At 36.3% G+C, this 23,928-nt stretch overlaps 1 protein-coding gene across 3 annotated transcripts in view; it reads right to left on the bottom strand.

The window, feature by feature from the left end:
- Positions 1-4,674: 4,674 nt before the first annotated feature.
- The window catches only part of LRP12 (LDL receptor related protein 12), a 50,561-nt gene continuing 31,307 nt past the window's right edge, over positions 4,675-23,928 (bottom strand). For 2 of the 3 annotated variants that reach the window (XM_074886388.1, XM_074886371.1), the window contains 5 exons: positions 19,043-19,178; positions 17,341-17,543; positions 11,273-12,374; positions 10,531-10,663; positions 4,675-7,883 (listed from right to left, as the gene is read on the bottom strand). In XM_074886388.1, coding sequence (XP_074742489.1) covers positions 7,020-7,883; positions 10,531-10,663; positions 11,273-12,374; positions 17,341-17,543; positions 19,043-19,178 — 2,438 coding nt within the window. In that variant the 3' untranslated portion in view covers positions 4,675-7,019. The remainder of the gene's footprint in view (positions 7,884-10,530; positions 10,664-11,272; positions 12,375-17,340; positions 17,544-19,042; positions 19,179-23,928) is intronic. The other variant, XM_074886378.1, reaches the window with a different exon arrangement.

Raw genomic sequence — 23,928 nt, forward strand, 5'->3', positions numbered from 1 at the left:
CTCAAGTGCCTATACCTTCCTAACTGTAACTTCATGCACAACTCAGAGCTGCAGGTCCCATAAACTGTCAAGGTAATCAAGTGTGAGGTCTTATGAATGCTGTGCCTGGGAAAACTGAATTTATCCCACAGGTGGTTTTGAACACATTAAATAGGCTATTGGTAGATAATGACATTTTGTCTAAGCAGTCCTTTTATTTAGTCCATTTGGACCAACAAGGTAAACTCACATTAGCTGCATTCATGTACATTTGGTAAATATTTGATATTTCACAGCTCAGCTGTCCCTGGAAAGAATGGCCTGAAATTTCACCTGTGGAACAGAAATAATTCTTATAATACTGTGAAAAGACAAATGGCCCCATACTCTTAGTGATCACTGAATATGTGTTGCTGCTGCAACAAGGCTTCTGTCTCCTAATTGGCTTTGTAACCTTTACTCACACACGAAACATTTTACACTTTTTATCCTCTTTGCACAGTTTAAAACAAATCTTTGCTCTGTAATCCTTGGTTGACTCTGCACTGTTGTGCTGGGAGAGTTAAATTCCTTCATAGCAGCTTGCATGGGGCTATGTTTTGGATTTATAATGAAAACAGTGTTGATAACACAGGGATGTTTTAATTACTGCTGAGCAGTGCTGACGCAGCATCAAGGCCTTTTCTGTGCCTCACACCACCCTGCCAGCGAGTAGGCTGGGGGTGCTCAAGAAGTTGGGAGGGGACACAGCCGGGACAGCTGACCCCAACTGACCAAAGGGATATCCTAGACCATCCAGTGTTGTGCTCAGCCATAAAAGCTGGTGGAAGGAGGATGAAAGGGAGGGATGTTCAGAGTGATGGCATTTGTCTCCCCATGTAACTGTTACATGTGATGGAGCCCTGCTTTCCTGGAGATGGCTCTAGACACCTGCCTGCTGATGGGAAGTAGTGAATTAATTCCTTGGTTTGCTTTGCTTGTGTGTGCAGCTTCTGCTTTACCTATTAAACTGTCTTTATCTCAAACCCACGAGTTTTCACACTTTTACCCTTTCAATTCTCTCCCTCATCCCATGGCAGGGAATGAGTGAGCAGCTCTGTGGTGCTTAGCTACCAGCTTGGCTTAAACCACAACCATGCAGTGAAGTTTCCTGTTAAGAAACATTTACTCATGCTAAATACATAGTAGTTCAATGACTTGAGAGACATTACAGAAAGTCATCAACTGCAACAACTCTGAACTTGAATCTTATGTGAATGCTTTTGTGGCCTGTAGCAAAGCAAATAATCCTGGAAATCTAAACACTGGAATGTCTTGTTTAGTGTAGCTATCATAGAAGTATGATCAAAGAGATTTCTCAGTAACCTAATGATGAACTTAACTGATTTAAGATGAAGAACCCTGAAGAAAACGCAATCCAGATCTATTATTTACCAAAAGAAAATAATTCGGCAAATTAAGAAATAGGTTTGCAAGAAATGGACGACTGAAGTTTGGAACATTCAGAAGACTTTGAGGACGTCTTCTAGAAGTCATTATAATGAAGACACAATCAGTTTAAAGCCTTCTGAGACACACACACTCACCCACCTCTCCCTGGAACCTTTAACTGCTACCTCCCAGCATAAAATGTTACTAATTTCTACCTTCTGCTGTAATTATCCCACCTTACTCTTATCCTCCCTTTGCTTTCACATCCTTCCTACCATATCCTATTTCTGAAAAGCCCTTCTACCATCACTCAGTCTTCAGCTTTTTCTTAACCTGAAGATTCTTACTGGCATTAAGCTTCAAATAAAAGTTGGTGAAGCAGAGCTGTATCTCAAAATGTAGGAGATGCAGACAAATAGGCTTTTGGACAAACAATAAAGATGTTTTGTGAAGAAAACTAGAGACTCATGATGAGCAGTGGGGAAAGCATTGAAGTTAGAGGTCTCAGGACATTCTGGGAAAAAAAAAAGAATCATCATCAGATCTGCCAGTTGCTTCCTGATGGGTAATCTCAGCCAAAGAAAGCCCGTTCATAAGTGGAATTTTTCCAAACTCCAAGAAACATAACCACAAAAGCACATTAGAAACTTACTAATACATTATCTAGAAAAACACTGCAAAATATTATTTATATTACTTTAGCCAATTCTCAAACTCAACCTCTCTCTTTTGAAGGAGCATGAATGCAGAATTATAACTACTGCGCAACATACCAGGCAAGAGAAAGCAAAACTGAACACCTCTGTTCCTTGCCATACCACTGCAGAAATGTGTTTATGACCTTCCTCACTATCCTCTATATTGCTCCTGCCTTTGTTTCTCATCTAGTGTGCCAGAACCACTTCCTCTAACTGGGGCTGTCAAAGGTCCTTCTTAACTGACAATAAGAAAAATGACAGGTTTAAAACAATAAATTTTACCAGCTGTTCCTAATTTTCTACACCTGGAGAAGCAGCTAAAAATTATTTCAACATTTCTGTTGGCATACCTTTAGATGCATGACTATTTGGCTGCAAAGGTACAAATGCAATTCTACTAATTATTCTGCCTTACCTCTGTGACACCACGAGTCAACAACGCTATGACAAAATCTGAGATTTCTGCTCTGGATTCAGATACCTGCCCCTGTTAAGTAATATCTACAACATATGCTTATTTCAGGGATCTTTTCCTTATTCCTTAAAACAAGCTTATTCATTTGCCCTTTACATTTTGCTCAAGAAACCACTATTATTTGTTAGGAAGTGCGCCCTGAACCAGAACTCCTCCTTTCCTTCTCTTATACATTCCCTATTTGACATACCCTATCCATTCTTTTTTTTTGGTTTTTGGGGGGTTGTGTGTGGTGTGTGTCTCCTACAATTGCTTATCTCAAAAAAAAAATCCTTTGTGCGATGTAATAGATTATAATTATATTCCTTTACAGTTTCTAGTCCATTTTATTACAACTCTCCCATCATTCAAATTCAAAGTACAGTGACTCATCTTTTAATCTTAATTTTTTTGCCTCCTGTGTTCCATCCCTTTCCTTCCTGCACAAGCAGCATACAGGGTGACTTTAATGTGGAATAATCTTTCAAATTGAATGCAAGTGAAGTATTTCAGATTGCATCTTTTCTTTGGTACTTTGATAGTATGATGCAACTTAGTCAGAAGGAACTAATGCTGAAAGCTAAGCTCTTCTGCTAGATTGCAGTGTGTGTGTGAAATATTATAAACATTAATTTCTGCCTGGATATTCACAAAGATTAACTACATTTGTTAATGCTAGCTTTCCCCAAATGCCCTTTCTCAACGTGCGATTAGGAATCACTAACCTAGATCGCTTATACAGCTACTTCTCTCATTTCCTCCATCAGTGATGGAGGAAGTCTTGCTATCCAAATTGTTAGACAGTACTTCAATTTATTGAATACTACACTGTCTTCCCCCAAGTTACTACTCACCAGATAGACCGTAGCGTGGTACTGGAAGTGAATGGAAGCCTCAACTGGACAAATCTATTGACATGAAAGAAATGTTGTGTTATAAAACTTCTCTATATCAAGTCCAGTACAGACTTTAATTTACTTTGATGAGGGAAAGGCAACTACAGTAGTCGAATCCCACAAGAGGATAGAAGGGAAAGAGTTTTAACTATCAATCTGCTTACCTCTCCACACTTTCAGTAACTTGGTAAAGGGACAAGACAGACTTCTCCCTTGTCCTTTCAGAACATACCCCATTTTGGGCAACTGAATTGTAGCTGATGGTCTGGAGAAGTTCAGTTACCAACTGCTTATTTTCAGAAACCGCAGGTGAGGAAGAGAAGAGATGCAGCAAAAAAAACCCACAAACCAACAGAACACACCCCACAAAAAGCCTCATCACAACTACAGGAAGATAAAAGCTGTTGACTTAAGTTTTATGGGAAACTGCAGCAGTCGAATAGCTGCAGGAGAATGAAACAGGCCAGTAAACATTCACTCTTCAGAAAAGAAGCAAAAACTCATCCCAACAGGAAAAGCTGTGATTAATCTGCAGTGAGTATTTAATGTAAAGACTCACTGAAAAAGTATTTGTGTCCCAAACTTGAACTGTGATTTCCCTAGACTGAATCCAAGCTTTGCCACAGTTCTTGCTTTGGCATTTGGATAAGAAGTGGAACACAAGATACTGCAGCTAATTCTAGCATTCTCTCCTGGAACCTGTTCTGAAAGAAGAGTTATCAGCAGTACTTCCTGAACTTGTACTGAATATGGACTTCACTTTGAAACAAAATAAGCCCTTGCAGCATTGGAAGCTCAGTCAAACCCCTTAATGTTTCAATGCAAATCAAATGACAAGAAAAGTGTGGTATGTGAAAAGGAACAATGACAAACTCCTTCCATGCTTAGAAAGCTTTACATGAGGAGAAAACTCGCCTCACAATAACCTACATTCTTCAAAGCTTTCAGATTAGAGTGATTTATTACAGAAAACAAGATAATCCCACAGTGATTCATTCTGACTTTTGTTCAGAATACCCTAGCATTGTAGCACAGCGAAATCAAGAATCATTTGAAGAAAACACTAATTCAAGCTCTCCAGAATAAAAAGAAATGAAGTAATACGACTTAATGGAAGTCTCAGTAAAAACAAACCCAACAAAAAAAAACCCAACTCAGTCAAAAGAAAATTGATCACTCCCTTTAAAATTACTGAGAAAAAAACCACTGCAACGAATTAGCCTCATACAAATGAATTTTATTTACAATTTTCCAAATTCTCAATCAAATCCAACTTCTCAGTTAAATGTGTAGCATTTTTCCTTTAAAACAAATCAAACATTGTGTTCTTTTTACATCTGCAATATGGAGTCCATTGGTACATGCTATTTGGGGCATCAAATGGAACAAATTTAGATCACTGTGTGTGTTTAACACCAAAGGTATTCTGTGAAGACTCTTTCTTCAAAATGTATCTGCCTCGTGGACAAACACTTCCATAACCACTTTCTAATGACAATTACTTAGAAGGTTTAAAAACCCAGTATTTTATACCAGGACATACTGTTCACATATATTTCAAGGTGTGTTACCATGTTCATATTGCAAAGTTGCCTGCTCTATAAGCAACGCCACTGAAATCAGACTAAAGATTACCCACAGACTTAGATATTATTCAATGTGAATAAAAATGGCCATTGATGACTTTTACTTGAGTATGTGTAATTATGGGCCAATCTGTACCTGATCTGGTACCAGTGTGATGTGATCTATTCTGAAACTTGAAACCACATGGGTCATTATAATAAAATCTTTTACAGCTGTATTGCACATAAGGTTCCTCAAAAGCACAAATCTACATAACCATGTCCTGAACTCAGAATTTACCTGCTAACTCTCATGAATAAAATCAACCAGGTGGTAAAATTGTTTATTTTTCTCATCCCAGTGTCTGTGAATGAAGAGAAGAGGGAGAAGATATATACACTTTGGAATCCATTCCATTATTTGTTTTTTCTGCATGTGATTTGTACTTCAGAGATGAGGATTTAAAAAAAAAGTAAAAATAAAAAGCCAGACAGACCTTGGATTTATCTTTAAAAGTACCTCAAAAACGTAACAAAAATTCAATTTAATTTTGATACATATTAAAACATTTTAGTCAGTTCTGCCCGACAGCATAACAAGACAGAAATGCACAAGACTTTAAACATGCTTTAAAATGACATTCAACAAAGTATTTAAAATTTAATAAATAGCATACAATCACACACAAATACATTTCATACTGGATCTTTAAGCCTACTAAAAACAGACTGGCAAAGAATAAATAAAACAGTAGTTGACATTTTTGTTTTTCAAAGGTGTAGATTCTTCTTGTCACGCTAGTAGCCACATATTAACCTGCTTATCACAAAATTGGAAGTTTTGAGCTTTTTTTCCCACTGATCTGTTTTGCTCCAACATGTAGTATCATAAAAAAATACATTAAAAGGGATTTTTTTTAAACAACCAGTCTGCAACCAAGTAAACCAGTTTTTAAATACAATGAATAAATAGGGAATTAGTAAAGCAAATTCAATTGCAACAAAAATGCAACACCCCAAGAAAAGAGCCATGGAAATATATAGCCATTGCAATATTAGACAATAATAGTACTTAAAGTGATAGTGCTTGTGCACTAAGCTCATTAGAGACCTTAATATGATTTTAGTGCAAATCCCTTGAGTCCAAACAAGCTTTATACCCTACAGTATTAGGGAAAGATCTATTACCAGTTGGAACTTATTCTGTAGTGTATTTGTACATATCGGATATTTAAAGAACTAACACATATTGTAATATCTTCGGCCCTTTTTAACTTCAAATCAAAAAGACTAATGACTGGGGATTTTACATACTATTTGGCTGTACCATATTAGATTGCAGTTTAGGAAAGTCAGTGCTATAAAAGCTTTTTCCATCAGCTTATCTATTATATCTAAATTTCAAATCATTGCATTTTGTACTTCTGAAAGAAAAATAATGCTCCTGGAGAAAGTTTCTCCTCCCTTTAAATAAGTTCACATTATGATGAAATTCAAGAATATTGAGACAAAGTGTTGTATAAACTCAAAAAAAAAGTACATATTTTACATTAACAATCCTTACCAGTATTTAGTATATTAAGTTACAAGTATGTTGGCAATAATACAACAGAGTCAATTCCTAAAGGAAAATAATTCTGTACAAATTCACCTGTTAATGTGGGGTTAAACAGGCAGCCAAATAAGTCTTGAGCAGCCATGTTTCTGGTTTGAACTACAGTACCAGGATAAACTAAATTTGAAACTAACTGGGATAACTTCAGTTTAAAGAGTAATCAGATTATACTGGATACACACACTGTGTATTCAGAACCATTAAAATGTTCATAACATCATCCAGTATAAGAAATGTTTAATCAACCACACAGGCTAAAATAGTTTTAACATAATGTTGTCCTGGATTTTTTAAAACTAAAAACTAGTTTTAACTGTGAAGTACAAAACAATGACAGATATTGCTCCAACTTGTACACAATCTTTCCTAAACAATCCGTACCTAGCAGAGTAATAATGCCTCATCGTCACTAGTTTCGTTTTTCACTGTTGCTTCTAAGCAAGTGTCGGGTATCTGGGCAGTGTGTACGATGCCACAGCTCTCACAGGGGCCATCTCGACTGCATGACCTTACACCGTGATGTGTTGCACTGTAAGGCTGTCTAAGCCCTGGTCCTTGATCTGAGCTGAGATCAAGTAGAGGTCTTGAACAGTCATTCATGTCAAAGTCTGATGCTACATCAGAGACTGGAATTAACATTTCAACATCATCATCCTCTTCTCTTCCACTTACCCCATTATCAAGCTGTCTCAAAGGACTTTGGTTCTGATTCACTGAGCTTGATCTCCCTAAAGTAAAGCGTACCCAGCGTAAGCCTTGAGTCATACGACTTAGTGCGCTAGTGAGCTGGTGACGTGCGGGACTTGTGCTTGGGGGCTCTACACTCGTCACTTCTCTTCCACTATCCGTGTTACCGCTACTGCCGCTCTGAGCAGAGGAACTCCCACATGCTCCAACTGTTGCTTCTATTGCTGTTGCAGGTGGGACTTTCTGAGGCAAGGTGGCAGCAACACCACCAACTGCTCCTGCTGTGTCTCTTCTCTCATTTTCTGTGTCTGTATCATCAGATTCAACTGAAAACAGACTTCTGTGAGTATTATTTCTTTCAGCTTCTCTACTAGTACTTTGGCTGGCAACATCATCTCCATCCGCTGAGACCAATGCCAATGATCCAGAATGACGTGACCTTGCAAAATTAAAAATTCGATTCCAAATGTTACTTGATCTGCCAGCAATAGGAAGTCTGATTGAGGTAAATCCAAGCTGAGATCGTACTGCTAGTCTCAGGTTTTCCAGAACTGAAGCCTAAAGGAGAAGACAAGAAACAATCAAGTATTGACATTATGTTGGCACTGTCCTAACAAAGGAAGAACAACTATTGTGCAAAATGGCATATTACCACAAAGTTAAATGTAGAGTCTTAAATATTAAAAAACGCTGCATCTTTAATATTAAGGATCTGGTGTATGTAGCAATAGGTTATTTTAAGAACAAAGCAGGCATGAAAAAAGTCTAGATTCTCTTGAGAAAAAAACATTATGAACCAGGAAATTAAGCAGAAGTACACATGGAAGAAAAAGAGGAATAATAGAGTAATAAAGTATAGAAGGTACACTTCTGCCCAGATTAAGAACCTCTAAATAAAGCCAAAGTGAAAACCAAGGCACTATGACGTGAATACGGAACACTGATTACAGAAAAGCACATCCACAAACCCAGTGCAGACCCAGTACAGCAGGCATGCAAGATCTGTTACATAGAGTCTTACCAAGAAGATAAAGTAGTCACTGTGGATTTTAGAGTACAGTACATAGAAACATGCCTTAAAAAGTTTAGGATTTAAAAATTAAATCTTCCAGAAAGATTTAACAGAGGTGACCTTTCCTTTTCTACTACCATGAGGCTACCTATAATAGAGACTAAATTAAACATCCTCTCTAGCAGTCTTTTAGTTTCATTTTTTCCTATTCTGGCATAATTAGTTAATTCCTGTTTCAAAATGCTTTAATGCTTCTCTTTAATTAAAATTATCTTATGTGTTCGAAACCATACATTGTACAAACTCAGTATACATTTTCTAGTCATTCAGCTATAGAACAACACATGCCTGACTTTTTCTGTCTGAAATCTTATATAACTTTTAAACTCTAAGGTAACACAAACATATTAACACATTTGACTTGGGGGTCCCTTACTCAAACTTACAGAAACAGTGTCTCAGCTAAGTAGCTCAATTCTTAAATACTAGGGTGTAAGATCTGCCAGATGCCCAAAATTCTGAAAGATTCACTGATGTGTTTAATTACATAATAAAGTTCATGCTCACATATTTTAATAAAGATTATATAGGCAAAAATATAGAATATTCCTCAGAATAGCCTCCCCGCCCCCCCCCCAAGTAAACACTTAGCATACAGGCATGTATTTCACTTAGTCTACAAACACTGAACTTCAGTATTCCCATAATGTCACCTTCGGCTCCCTTCCACAATCCTTCAGATGTCACAGGGGATACACAGCACAGTATCCAAACAATACTTCCATGCACAACCTACCTCTTCCCTTCCAATAGTTCACAGAATTATATTTGAATTCAAGCATATAAATACATATGTTCAGTAGCCTTACTTTCAAAGGCTACTGGAGGGACTGCTACCCATCCTTGAAAATCCAGCTAATATTAGTTTGTTCCAAGCTACCTGTACCAGAGGACTTACACATCTGGGCATGACAACTGCACTGTCTTAACAGTCTTTTGTGACCTAACCCTACCTCAAGAGGCTTGTGAGCACAGCTGCATCACAAACTGGTGAAGCTTAATTTTGGAAAAGAGGACAGGCAAGCCAAATTTGTAAAAGCACAGAATTGTTTTTGAACAGAAACATACTGATCTTTATTATAACCATGATAACCCATCCAATAAGAATGAGGGATTCTACAGTGGTCATTATAGGCATTCATTAATAAACTCATTAATAAATTTTAGTGCTAATCTAACTACTGAAATATTTCACAATGTCTTCTTTCTGTTTTCAAAGTCTTCCATGGAAACTGCAACATATTTTCCTCTTTTTCTCTGCAAAATCCTTTGTGACAGATCACAGATGCTGCTTGTGAAGATGTGTATGTGAAAAAATAAGTTACATCTATGGCAGAATAAGTGTAATGAAATCGGTTCTGTTCAAAATAAAAAAACAATTCCTCTTCTTGTGGTCTTGTGTATGTATTTTCTTACATGCTCAGCAATATTAGCTAACAGTAAACTTTGCTGTATTAACTGCAACACACAATACAAGATGCCAACCATAATACAGCACCACAGCAGGATTCCTAAACTGAGACTTTTCTTCTATTTGACAAGAGCGTTATAACTGTAAGCCATTTATTTTAAAATGAAAAAGTTGTTTTGGTAGAAGCTCATTCATCAATCAAATAAGAAATGTGCTCATAATCCATCTGAGAATCAAGATGGCTAGACACTATTAACTCCCATTTACTAGCTTTTACTTTGTTAGTCATTCCTGTTAATTTTATGTGGTGTTACAGCCTTGCCTTTGCCATCATCTATGCATAGTGGGCACTATCGTACCTAAAAACATATACACAGGGGATATGAACTACCATTTTGTATTAGAAGTCTCAATTCTTCTTTCCCAAATTTCAAGGTGCTAGCTTGCAGTCTTAATTTATACAGCAACATGCATACAGAACATACAACCAGATCTACCAATCTATTACTTTTCATGCAAGAGGGATTCTATAGGGTGAATCGCTGGCTGTGGTGCTGCTGTATCATGATTTTGTCCAATTGCTAATCCTTAGTATAATAGTATTGGCATGAAAGGAAGAAAAGAAAATGTTATAGAATAAGAAAATGCAGATGAGAGTTAAAATATCTTTATTTCAGTCTCCTTAAAATTTAAGTGGTCTGTCTGCTATTTTGGAATCTTACCTGATTTGGTGAACAAACAGGAAAATCTTCAACTGGTGGAATTAAACCCTGGGCAATTAACTGTCCATAGGATGGAGGAGCTTCTCTTCTTAACAGTTCAGCCTCAACCCTTGACAAATGAGTTTCAAACGATCTTTCAAAGAGAAAATAAATTTTATAATACATAACACTTACAATGTGTATAAGATATAATTTTAGAACTACATCAGACTATTATAATCTGAAATAATAAATTTCAGCAGATGAAGTTTTATTAATTTAATTGACAAAGAATATACAGTAAATCCTTGCAGTCATTCCTATGGGTCTGTCCAGCTGAGACACAAACAACAAAATCAACCTAACAATAAATTCCTTTAAAAAAACCCAAAAGCATGGACTAAATATAAAAGGCACCATGAAAGATGCTTATATTATTTTATAAAAATTGAAGAACGTGTACTCCTGGTATGAGATAGTCTACAATAGAATAAACATGCTGTTAAATATAGACTTGAGATATTTAATTGCAGAAATGCAGATTTTCCACACTTTCTTTTTGAAGGCTTAACTTTCAATAGTTAAGTGATCAGAATACTTCTATTCCCAACTAACCTTTTTACTGTAAAAGAAGAAGTAACAATGCCTTTAGAAATCACATGCAACAATAACCATATGTCAATAAAAATGTTTCAAGTATAACAATAGAAGATATGAAAGTACTTTAAAAATTTAAGTTCTCAAGGCCATCTGTTCTACTTACCTTCGCTCAAACATCCTGAGTGAGTACAATTTACAAGTACATCCCAGTGCAATGACAAGCAGCAATCCACAGATAAGACTCCCAATGACAGCTGCAGTTATTACTCTAGTGGGCACAATGACTGGGCAATTCTCTTCATCACTGCCATCACCACAGTCATCTTGAGAATCACAAACCCAGCTCTCAAACACACAGCGGTTGTTTTTACAATGAAAGTTTCCTGGCTGACAGAAGAAACAATTTTTTTCATCTGACCCATTAGGGCAATGATTCTGGTAGTTGCAGCGATCTGAACGAGGGTAGCAAACACCATTTCGAGAGCAGGGAAACTCATCTCTTTGGCACATGGTGCAGTTGGTTTCATCCCTTCCATTTGGACAGTGCCAGTAGCCATCACAGCGTTGCTGCTCTGTGTAGCAACCCCAATTTCCACCACATGGGATTTCCCAGGGCAAACAGAAGCCATCTACTTGATAGGTGGCATTGAATCCTCTTGCAGCATTCACTTTGTCAGCACAAAAATGCACTCTTATCTGTCCTGAGGATGAAACAACTGTGAGGGGAGCATGAGAGTCAAATGCTGTTAGCACACGCAACAGCCTCCGTGGATTCTCCTCTAATCCATCATATATTTTGACATAGTCTCCGTAACCTGTACCATCAAGTTTAAAATCAGTGAATCGCAAAATTACTTTGCGATGATCACCAGTGTCTATCAGCCAGGTGCAGTTGCTTCCAGGTGGATAGAAGTCAGGATAATTGGGAGAACTGAAAGTACCATAAAAGTATTTTAACCACTGCCCACATGTTGGCACATGACAGTCTACTTCATCTCCTAGGTCAAGACAATCAATGTTACCATCACATTTTAAAGATTCTGGAAGGCAAGTGTAAAGCTTGGTGAAGCGAGAAAGACACTGGAACTGATTGTAAGCACAAGGTTGAAAGGAAGAAGCTGTCTGAGGATTAGCTTTGGCACAGATTTCTTCATCTGAGTTATCTCCACATTCATCCATATTATTACATTTCCAACTTTCTGGAATACACTTCCCATTAGCACAATGAAACTGGTCACAATCACAATTTGGTTCATCAGATTTCCCTGAAAAAAAACAAAAGAAATTATAAAAAGTATCTTTTTAGAATTTAGCACTTTATGGTTTGCGTCATATTTATTCGCTGCACCAGCTAGTTCAAAATGGCAAAACAACTATTTAAAGTCTTTGTAAATTATCACAACTTCAAGTAAGTTTCAAGATAAAACAGTTTTTTCAAGTTGAAATTCTGTTAGCTCATCAGCATAAGCCTCAACCTTAGCTGCTTTCAGTCAAATAACTTTAACCCAAGCAAGAAAATAATGCTCATTTACACTGATTGAAAAATCTGGCTTCTGAGGTGCTAAAAATAAGTCAGAAAAACACTGTTTCTCTCCTCTATCACTCAAAATACAGAAATATTTTGTCCTGCAGTACCGGTTACCTCCTCAAATTTTTCCTTGTAAAAGCAGCCAGACCTCTCTCCTGTCTTCATAGGTTCCTACTTTGTACCAAAGTATCTATGGTAAGAGAGAAGATGACGGTTGAAGGTTACCTATTACCAACCAACCGAAGAGAAACCTCTCTCCTCACCTCTTCCCACTGCTCCCACCTCTCCTCCAGCAACTAAGGGGAGAGGTGCAGCAAATCTAGAAACACATGCTTGCCTGAAGAGAAAATTATACTTTAAAAGTTAAGGATCCACATAGTGGTGTAGAAAACATGGAAGTGGGCAGGGTGGGTGGGTGGTGTTTTTGTTTTGTTTTGGGTGGTTTGGTTTTTTTTTTTAAGAAAATGTGGTCTACTGGATACTACCACAATTGTAAGATCAAAAATATTTTTTTCAGGCCTTCATTTATTAGAGTTCCAACCATGTTAAACACATGGGAAGCAAGCTGGGAAGAAAGATATTTTAGCTCTGCAACGGCTTAGCTGAGTCAAATACCGCTGTAACATTTAAGATCACTGAAATTTCTAAAAAACACAGTATAGACTGTAAAATTTGCTATAAAACAAACTGCTGCGGTCATTCCTCCAAAACAATTCAAAAATCTGCAATGCAGATGGACCTACACAGAACTAATTTGGGAAATAAATTAGCAAATATATACTAAATCTAAATACCACTATACATAGGGTTTTAAAAAAATGGAACAAGAAAGACAGCATGAGGAACTTACTGCCAAGTATGGACTTTCCCAGGAGAAGTGGGTTCTATCTTGTTTTACAAGAGAACAATTCAGATTGGAATGGATCTCTGGAGGTCACCTAATCAAATCACCTGCTCAAAGCAAGGCTAATTGAAGTTTGATTTGGGCCTTGTCCAATCAAATATTTTCAAAGTTCCAGTGCTTCACCACACAAAGTGATAGAAGTCCTCATATCTAGCCTGAATTTCCCTTGCTGCAACTAATCTGCTGTGATAGGTCAAGTCATATCACACCTCTGTTCTCCTTTTTGCTATTTCAGTATCTTAGAAAAGAAACACTCTACCTTGAAATAATTTTTTTTTTTAAAGGTGCAATGTCAGCATTTTTAAAATTCACAAATGCTAAGGTTTTTTAAAAATGAATGCAGGAAAAAATGAAACCAGCAAGAGTGATAAATGTTATAACCACTGCTGAAGAGTGTTTCAGTCAAGGAATTTGCTAACAGAGTGAAAGGAGAGCAAAAGGTATGTGCTGCCAGTGATTAAGTTTTATTATACGATTTTCTTGTTCTGTTACATATATAGATCTATATGTATTTTTATCGATATATTATACACTCAAACACATACACATTGTTCATGATATTAATATGGCAAATACTTAGAACCTTGGCCTTGAATTTGAAACTTGCAAAACTGAACTACTAGACTTGTCTTGCCTAAATTGAATGACTGTGCTCCATAGGTGGAGGGCAATATAGTAGAATATGGATAAGAAGAGTAATTGAACTTATTCAAGTACTGACTATACTCTAGCTCAATGCTTCTACCTTGCAAAACCTGGAAAAGGTTGAGTAGAAAGCTGTAACATGGAGTCGTAGATATTAGTTGCAATATTGTAGTAACAAAACAGGATAGAATTTCAACCTAAGCTCTTACTTCTGCAGGCTTTTAAACATCCCAGAAAAGAGCTGCCTGCTTGATCCTGATTTAACATTTTTAATCACCAATCGTGAAGTCATTACATCAGGAAAATTTACGTATGAATCAAAAATTAGTGTCATAAAATAATGAGATGTACGAAGTAAGACTATCTTTGGAAGCTGTACCACAAAAGACTTCAGGATAGTACAAGATAACTAGCAAAACCCATGTGCAGTTGTAGCCAAAGGACTAACACAATCCTTTCATGCATTTACAGTAAACATAGACATCTGTACTTTTATTAACTCTATTTTCCACTGTACATCACCATTAGTAAACTCTGTCCCATTCTGACGCCCATAATTAAAGAGGCTCATAAATTAAGAGTGGTGGAAGAAAGAGGGAAGGCAGGCAAGTGACATGACACAAAATTTACCTTCTAGTCAAGTACCCTTCCTAACTGTAATGCTTTTTTTGTTATTTCTTTGTTTGCTTAAAATGAAATATGAATACTTACCTGGAAGATATTATTTACTTTAAACAAGAATTAACTCAAACAATTCACATGGCCTATCTTCCACATCAGATTTTAAACATGTGGCTCCCTAATGGTCCTTTTGTGCCTGTAATCTATATTGTTTCTATCATTCCAGCACAAGTAGGTTTAACTTGCATCCATGTAACTAAAGTACTACTATTCTTCCCCTTTTTCTAAGATCACATGCCACCTTTGAGAGTAGCCTTAACAAGACTGAGTTAAATAGTCTATTGAGGCATTGAACTGAGCACTGCTGCATGATGCTAATGAGAAGAAATCGATCAGTATAATGACACAGTTGAATGTATAGCAAGAATGTTGTTAGTATTTCCGGAGTCTCCTTTTCATACTCAAAACCAGAAACAATTGGATGATTATTAAAGCAGATTTGTCAACTCTTTTCCTATACACCGGTCAGTTTACAACATTAGAAGACTACTCTGATCACTGAAACACTACACTTCCACCTCGACAGTGAAATAGTTCCTAAGTATCATATGAAACATAGTGACCAAACTCAAACCAAAGTTTCAGTAAGGTTCACTTTTTAAAAAACAAACCACCACTACCACCCCAAAAACCCGCAATTTTCTTAAAAAATAAATTTAAAAACATCGGATTAAAGTCTTAAGTACTCTAAACTAAGTACTACTGCACGACACTAACAAGAAATCAAGTAACAGAAAAAATTGCTTATTGTTGAAAATGTTACAGATTCTTCCAAGAGGGGTTACAAAATGAAATTATTTCAAGATTGGAGGAAGAGAGAGGAAAGGATTTTCAGAAAAACTCTACTGAGACTGTAGCTTGCCTCCCCTGCCCATTCCACATCCTCATCCAAAATGTCCTTCCTTCTCAAAGTCCCTCAGGCAGGAATGCTGCCTTCCCTCTGTGCCTATGAGGAGAACGATGATAAACAGGGCAGAAGCTGATGCCTCACACAGGATAACAGTGTGTGTGTGGGCAGTTAGCAGAAACAGTAAGAGACGATGACTGATTCAACAGTGGCTTTCCTCCCCATCTCCATCATCGTTTTAGGTGAGACAGTAAGCAAAACTCAGGTAGAACATTGCCCTGAAAGCTGAGCCAGCATCAAACGCAAGGCTGTATTACTTCTCCCCAAGACTTGCTAAACTACAAGGAGCTGAACCTTAGAGGGAACTTTTTTTGTAGGCTTGAAAACAGGTGATAGAGAGGGATAAGCCCACCTTGAAACTTCAGGTTTGTGAAAGACTCTGACAGGGTGGAGGAAGCCATTAGGTAGAAAGACTGAAGAATACAGAACAAGAGCAAATACGGTTTAGGCTAGAGGAGATCAGGGGACATTTTATGGAATCTTTGTGGAATAGTTTTGAAGATGGGTGAATAGGTGTAAGAGTATGAATTGTTTTACGAAGGAGAGGAGTTAAAAGTTGGTACGCAGATTCACAGCAGACCAGAGAGTGGATACAGGCATACGCAGGGAGGGAACAAGAGAATGTGAAACCATCACGGAAAGAAAGAAGAATCTAATCCAGTATTTGGGCTGATCAGGATGTAGAACACCCTAATCATGCTATTACATAAAACTGTAATACCTCTTAAGGCCAGAAAAAAAATTGAAACTAGTCTTTACCCATTCCTTCCTCCTCTCTCTTGGCAAAAGCTACTTAGAGCAAGAATTGCCTACAAAACAGCCTCAAACTATCACTACTGGTAACTAGTTTTATCGCATACTTGAATTGTTCAAGAAAAATTCTGCATGTGCATGTTTGTACTTGGCTAGAGTATTAATATAGGGGGTTTTTTTGTTTGTTTTTCTTAAAGAAGGAAATGGGAAATGGAAAAAAAAATTATGCAATTTCTATGAGAAATGTAAAAAAACCTTGTCGTTTCTTCTCTCTCTTGCCATATTAGGCATTGGAATGGGCTGCCCAGGGAGGTGGTGGTGTCCCCATCCCTGGAGGTGTTTAAGAGTCGGGTCGACATAGCGCTGAGGGATATGGTGTAGTTGGAAACTGCCAATGTTAGGTTAATGGTTGACTGGATGATCTTCAAGGTCTTTTCCAACCTAGACGATTCCTGTGATTCTGTGATATTTATGGTACTCAGAAGTGTACCCAACTATTTTAACAAACTAATTTTAATCTGATAATAATATTTCAATTCTTAAACTATGGTAGAACAAATTCTAGTTGCCTAGTATTAGTAGTGAACTTTCTTCCTCCCAAAAATCATTCACTCTGCTTATTACTGTAATCACTGAATCCCACTTAGAATATTTAAGTTGTGCATGGGATCAAAATACCTTACACAATGTATATTTTCCCTGATTTTAATAAGCCTTGAATTGACTACATAAAATACATATATTATACATATCCGTGAACAGGAAATAAAAAATGAAACCATAAAACTGTACTAGGCATCATTTGAAACATACCAGCAAAGTAGGCTAATCTGAAGCCTTTTCTGGAGATGCTATCATCTGAATGAAATCTGATCCAAACATGATCCTGTGAAGAGATGTACGGTGAAGGAATGGAGGAGCCGCATGCTCTATAGCCTTCAATATTCTTGTGGCTTCCAATTGTTAACCAATCTGAGCTGCATCGTCGTGATCCTTGAACATCAAAATCTTGAAAGCTGAAAAAGAAAAAAAAAGGTCAAAATTGCTACTGAACTGGATGTTACACAACCAAGCTGATGAATTAGTACTCATAAAAATGGAAATTAGTTGTAAGGGTTTTTTTGTCTGAAATAAAGAAAACAGGTTCTCTACCCATGTAAAAATAGGATTTAACCTTGTGGTGATGATACTTTTATGTTATGAGGGCAGCAAGAATTCATTCCGTTAACCAAAATATTGTATCCACTACTTAAAGAAGCTCAGTTTTTCTACAAAAAACACATTAAGCCTTCAACTAAAAACTAACAAAAAACTCTGCTCATGAAATTGTCTTTATGAGTCTCATTTAATGACTTTCATATACTACTAAGTGGTTGTATTTAACCCAAATTTCATCAGAACTTTAGCTAATGCTGCACTTAGCCAATGATCTGACTTGACATTATAAATACAGCTAAATTGTTCAAAACTATGATTTCAGATAAGATTTTCTCTTATCTGCACTATTCAGTTACCCAACAGGTATGTGATGGAATGTTACGGTATGGCTACAGCTATATCAACACATGCTGTCTGGGTAATGAAGTGTGAAGTGAAGACAGTCTGGACAGAACAGGTCTGTACAGACAACAAAGCAGTAAACCAGAAATGAAATGCGAAATGTATGAATGGTAGAAAACAATGCAAGAGCAAAAAAAAAGTTTTATTAAAAATAAACAGTATGAAAAAGTTCAGAAAGCATTCTAGTAGACATGGAACACAGACCAGTTCTACCTACTTTACATTGCATTTATGCCGTTTTAATATCTAGTAGAAAAATTGTTTCAATTAAAAAGGAGTACTTTAAATGAGTAACTGATGTCAAAGCAAATACTTCATAATGAAGAGCTGCTTCTTAGGTCAGCAAGTTTGTACTGGAAACTCAAGTAAATCTGCAGCTAATGCAGTTTCACGATCAGCCTATGAAGCACTACTAATTTGTATCTTGATGCTAAAACAAGTCTACATTTCCCTTGTGGCAGTAATGCGGAATGAACTGATGAGAACTTAAGCCTATGATCAACTTTTTTACATTACTTTAGAAAAGCTACAAGATAGGTGAAACTCTGAGAAGCTCCCTGCACCAAAACTTAGCATTTCCAAGACTGCATTAATGTCTATTGATTTACTATTTGTACCCCGTCATTTTTAAGCACACCATGAGACTTCATCAATGAAGCATTACAGAATCTCCCCTACACATTTTTTAATACAAAATTCTGTATTTCAGAGATATTAAAAAGAAATTAAAAACATGAGCACACAGAAACTTTTTCTAGTTGCCAATTCTCCAGTTGAAAACAAATGCTACATGGCTGTGAGAGCAAATCAGGTAAAAGGAAAGGCAGAAAACAGACAAAACAGAAATCCTACATTTACAGGAAGGAAGAGAAAATTGGTATATACACAAGAGACAGTTAAAAACGTCTAGTCAGTACTTCTTCAACCCGTGTTGTTAATACAAGAGCACTCTTACCTTATAGTAATGATCTCCCCTGGGTTTGCATGGATGTACCAGCTACAGTTGATTCGGGCAGGATACTCAGAGGGCCACCCTGGACTTGTGATTGTCCCACTTGGTGATCGGATTTGTTCTGGAATATCTCCACAAGCTAAAAGATACATATATATTGAAAGCAATTTGATTAATTCCATTTTTTTAAAAGCCAGTAAAAAAAAAAAAAGAAAAAAAAAATCAATCAGGACTAATCAGGGAAAATATCACACTGAGTTAGATGATGTAGCAATAAGAACAAGGTCTAAAGGAGTTAATAATGAAACACGTCAGCTGAAAGATGTTTTCCGATGTTGCCAGTGCAGAAGTTTATACTAATGTCAATCAGTACTACAGATTAAAAATAAAGTTGTCAAAGTCTGTGTAGAATAATCTTTTTTTAAAGTGAAAGATTTTGCATTTCCTAATTTTATTTTTAGCCTTCACAAAGATTCAGTTCAATTTAACCATGCATTTACACCTTATACTGACAAATGCAAGAATGTGAAAAATAAGTTAAAGCTAAATAATCAAGTAGCTGAAATTTCCTGTTTTAGGAAGACCCAGTGCCTGGCCAACATTTAAATACCTGCTTCCAGTCCTTGGCATGGAAATGATCTTCATACACACAATTCCAAATGCTTGGAAGGCAAAGAGCACTTACTGCAGTACACTTCATTTAGAAATATTAAAAGTTAGGTTCACAAGAGATTATTCCTAAGAGGGACTTGCATAACTATATTTCTGATAATGAACTAGAAAGCCTATATTTATAGGACTAATTCTATGCAACTGAAGTAACTCAGCCATTTGTATTCTTACCTTATTATAGGTGTAGCTTTCTGCATTAGCTTTAACTCAGCTGCTTGTTCCCTTCACTGGAGTGTTCTCAGCTCTACTGATTTTACTTCAAGTAATGTACTTCCTAGTTTTGTGGTTTTGTTTTGTTGGTGGTTTCTTCCCCCCTTACTAGCCTTATATCCAACACCTGTCATACAGCATATTTACAACCTTCACATAAATAGAAAGGCCAGAATACTCTTGCTACAGAGCTTGAAATTATGAGGAAGTTTCAGAGGTCAGAAACCACATTAAAAATAATTGCCCTCTGTACTTTTATTTTACAGTTTCCTCACTGCTAGTCCAAAACCTGCAAGCTCTCAAAGTTTACTGGTAGCACAGTTACACACAGTAGTTCAAACACAAGAATTATTACAAATGAGGAAGCATTTTCATTATTGCCTGATCAAAAGCTTTTAGAATTCTTAAAAATTTTGAATATGTATTCGATTAAAATAACAAATCAGAACTGATGCAGTGAATAAACATGAAGAATGAACTGCATAGTGCAAAACTTGTAATAATGTAATTTGTACACAGGTTATTTTTTCTTTCTGTTTTTATCCACAATCAAGCTTTTAAGATAATTTTTCAAGACTACGGGGACCTGAAAATATTGTTTAGTTCTAATACAATAAAAAGTTATTTTCTTAAATTATTATTACCTAAAAATATTTTGATATGGCGTAACAAATACATGGTTTAAAATAGGCTTAAAAGGATTAAAAGACAAAAATACTGGTGTATGCTTGAATTTTCTGTATTAGCTTAAATACAGAAATCTAGAAACAAAACTCAGTAAATTTACTGTTTTCAAGTACAGCTGTAAGAAAACATTGCTTTAAATAGTTTTTCACATGTTTCTTACTAGAGCTTCTCAGGCTGCACAGTTAAGTATTAACATACTTTAGCTATAGAACACAGGACCTGTCCTAATATCAATGGATAAAAGTCTGAAAATACAGAAAGGTATTTTATTTGAATATTCAATCAACTATTCACTGGAAACTTTCTTGTTTTAATTTTGAGCAAATCCTATAGGTGGTGCTCTAACACCATATTTTGGAACACTGCTCCTATATGATCTGAATATACATCTGTTCAGACAAGAAATGGAGGGACTGGAAGGAAAAAAATGGTTATTCACACTTAAACGTTGAAGTAGAATAGTAGTTTTAACAGGTTGGAAATAAACACACGTACAAAAAACTGGAAGAATACATGAAGCATTTTGTAGCAAGTTTGCAGATGTTGGCAAGCAATTCCACACACTACTTGGTTACTACTGAAACAGTGCTCAGCTTAAAATAAATTGCCTTCGGGTGAAATTTACACTATTACAACATCCACCTGGTTTTAGATATTTACAAACTGACATATGAGATTTTGTCACTGAGAACCTCTAAGGAAGCTTTTAAATTTGCCTAACAAAGAAAAACTTTACACTGAAAGATAAAAATAATCCATTCAACATATGTTCATTCAATTTTACAAAGTTCACCTCCAAAATCTTAAGCGTGCTATAAATATATGTACAGCACGTCTCCGTTGAATAGAAACCTCCAAACACTGCTAGCAACTGTAAATTACTATGTAATTAGCTTTGCAACCTCCTATGCTGGCACAGCACACCCTGACAACCATAATCTACTCAACCCAATCCCTGCAATAGTACAAGCAGTAACTTTTACTTGTTACATGAGTCTGAGTGGAAGAAATTCCACATAGAAAGCCTGTATAACCAAAGCAGTATTTTCATAGCACCATGAAAACTTCCAGTTTTACTCTAATTCAGGTTTTTTGGCCTTTGTTTGCAATACCAGTCACATCCCTATACAGAAAATGGATTTTTCTGTTTCCACTAAAGAGCTGAGGGCAAAATATGACCACTTCCAGCACCATTCAATATGGGAAGAGAGAAGCAGACTAAGGAGGGCATGAGGAAGCAAGAATTATCACAGGTACTAAAACAGAAGTTGAACAATACCACATTTCCACTGTAGAAGAGAGAAAAATCAAACTGAAATGTGCATATGAGAAAGTGGGGGTTCAAAAACTAAAAGGGAATAGACTTGAAAAGGGAATTACAGCTTCCTTAACTTCAGGTTAGCTAGATAAACTAAGTGAACTTGCACACTTGGTATACGTTCATGCACTGAAATCGTTTACAACTCAGGAGACAACAGAAAACTCCTTTTTGCTTAAAAAATGTGTAATAGTCAAGATCAGCTGTGTATAGAAGCTGCACTTCAGAAGTGCTGTCATTTTGAGAGAAATTCTATTTCTCAAAGATTTTTAAAATCAAGGGTAACCTTTTGAAATAGAACAGTTTTAAAGGGAATCTACTTTATAAAGGTAATAGCAAGCCCTTTAAAATCAATTCCTGACTCTGCTTAAATAGGAGGTTTCTTCTAAAGCTTTTAAGAATATAATGTAACATACATTTTATTAATGTGTTTATAAACACAGAGAACATGAGCAACATCAAGAAGGCATGGGAATCAAAAAAAAAATTCAACTGACAAGTGCGAAAAACAGAAATGTATCAATAGAGGCAAACATCTTTACACTAAATTGTAGAGAATCTGCACTTCTAATTTCAATTGCTAGTGGCCCTGCAGGCATTTGTCATACAGTCAGTTATGTCTGTTCCTAAAATGATAGGAAAACCAACTGAATAATTTATTAAAAATATTAAAAATACATAAGAAAACAGCAGAATGAAAATTGGAGTAGTTAGACAAAAAGGAGATGAGTCTGCAACTGAGGCAGAAGCAGAAAACAAACTAAGAGAAGCAAACTAGAGAAGCAAAGACACACAGTGATGTATGCCCAAGAAGTTTTCAAACCTCATGTTGGTGGCTATAAGATTTTTGGGTGGGAACAAATCCCTCCTGCACAACCATTTCTATATGCATGTTGTCTCTGCCTACATTCCTCTCAATTCCCCCATATTCTTTGGTACAATTATGCTCATCCATCTCCTACCCGTTTTAAATGCTCTCCTTTGTGAGCCTTTATTTTATTAAAAATCTATTTCCAATTCTGTTTGTCACTTTTCTATAACTCTGTTCAGTACATTGCAATACGGTAATCAGGACTGAAGGTGCTTCACAGACTAAGGTGCAAAATAAGATCAAAAAACCTCTCAAGATAAACTGTGCATATGGTTTTCTGGTACGTATGGATTCCCTTGCAGACTTTTTAAAAACACGTACAACAGTTTTTTTTACTCCCTTCTTCCTGAAATTTGTTCACTGCCCCACATTACAGAACATGACCATTAACTACCTATAGGATGTTAACTGGTAAACAGAAGAGAGTCAATGAAAACTTTACAGTACATATTCAACTTGCCAGTTGTAACAAGAAAATATTAAGAAACCCATGCAGAAATTCTGCAGCAAGATCTAGAGAAGTAAAGTACCTGTAGTAACAGTGAACAACATGTCAAGGAAAAAAGTCACTTCAGAAAAGCAGGGAGAGGGAGATTAGGGATTTATCTTCACAGTAATGCCAGGAGATTAGTTGAAAAGATAAAAGAATTAGCTTTCAATGTGAACCACAAGATGATAAGGTATGCATTATATTGGACATGGTAAGGACATGAATACAGCTGGATAAATGATCTGAAGGTGTTTAAAACAGCTTAGAGTAAAAAGAGAATAATGTTGTGATAAAGTCTAAATCATGAATAGGAAGGATAATTATTGCATTTGTAACTCTCAGGAGCCACTGAAAGTCTTATTTGGAGAACTACGGTGGAAGAAGGCATAGGAATCTTTGCCTCCAGGTCAAGATGTAAGACTTTAATTTAAAATGCCCTTTGCTCTGCAATACAGACACACGCTCAGTAAAAAGGAATCATTATACTTTTTTTTTTAAATTGCCGTGAACAAGTGTTTTCACCAGTGTAGAAGTTCTTTAAAATGGGGGTGGTGATAGGGGTAATTGGTTTTGCAGTTGTGACAATTATTGTGCAACATACCCCAAAGACAGACCTGAAAATATTTCTCAATTTTTCAGAT

This window comes from Strix uralensis, chromosome 1 (assembly GCF_047716275.1).
Source record: "Strix uralensis isolate ZFMK-TIS-50842 chromosome 1, bStrUra1, whole genome shotgun sequence".
NCBI classification, from domain to species: domain Eukaryota; kingdom Metazoa; phylum Chordata; class Aves; order Strigiformes; family Strigidae; genus Strix; species Strix uralensis.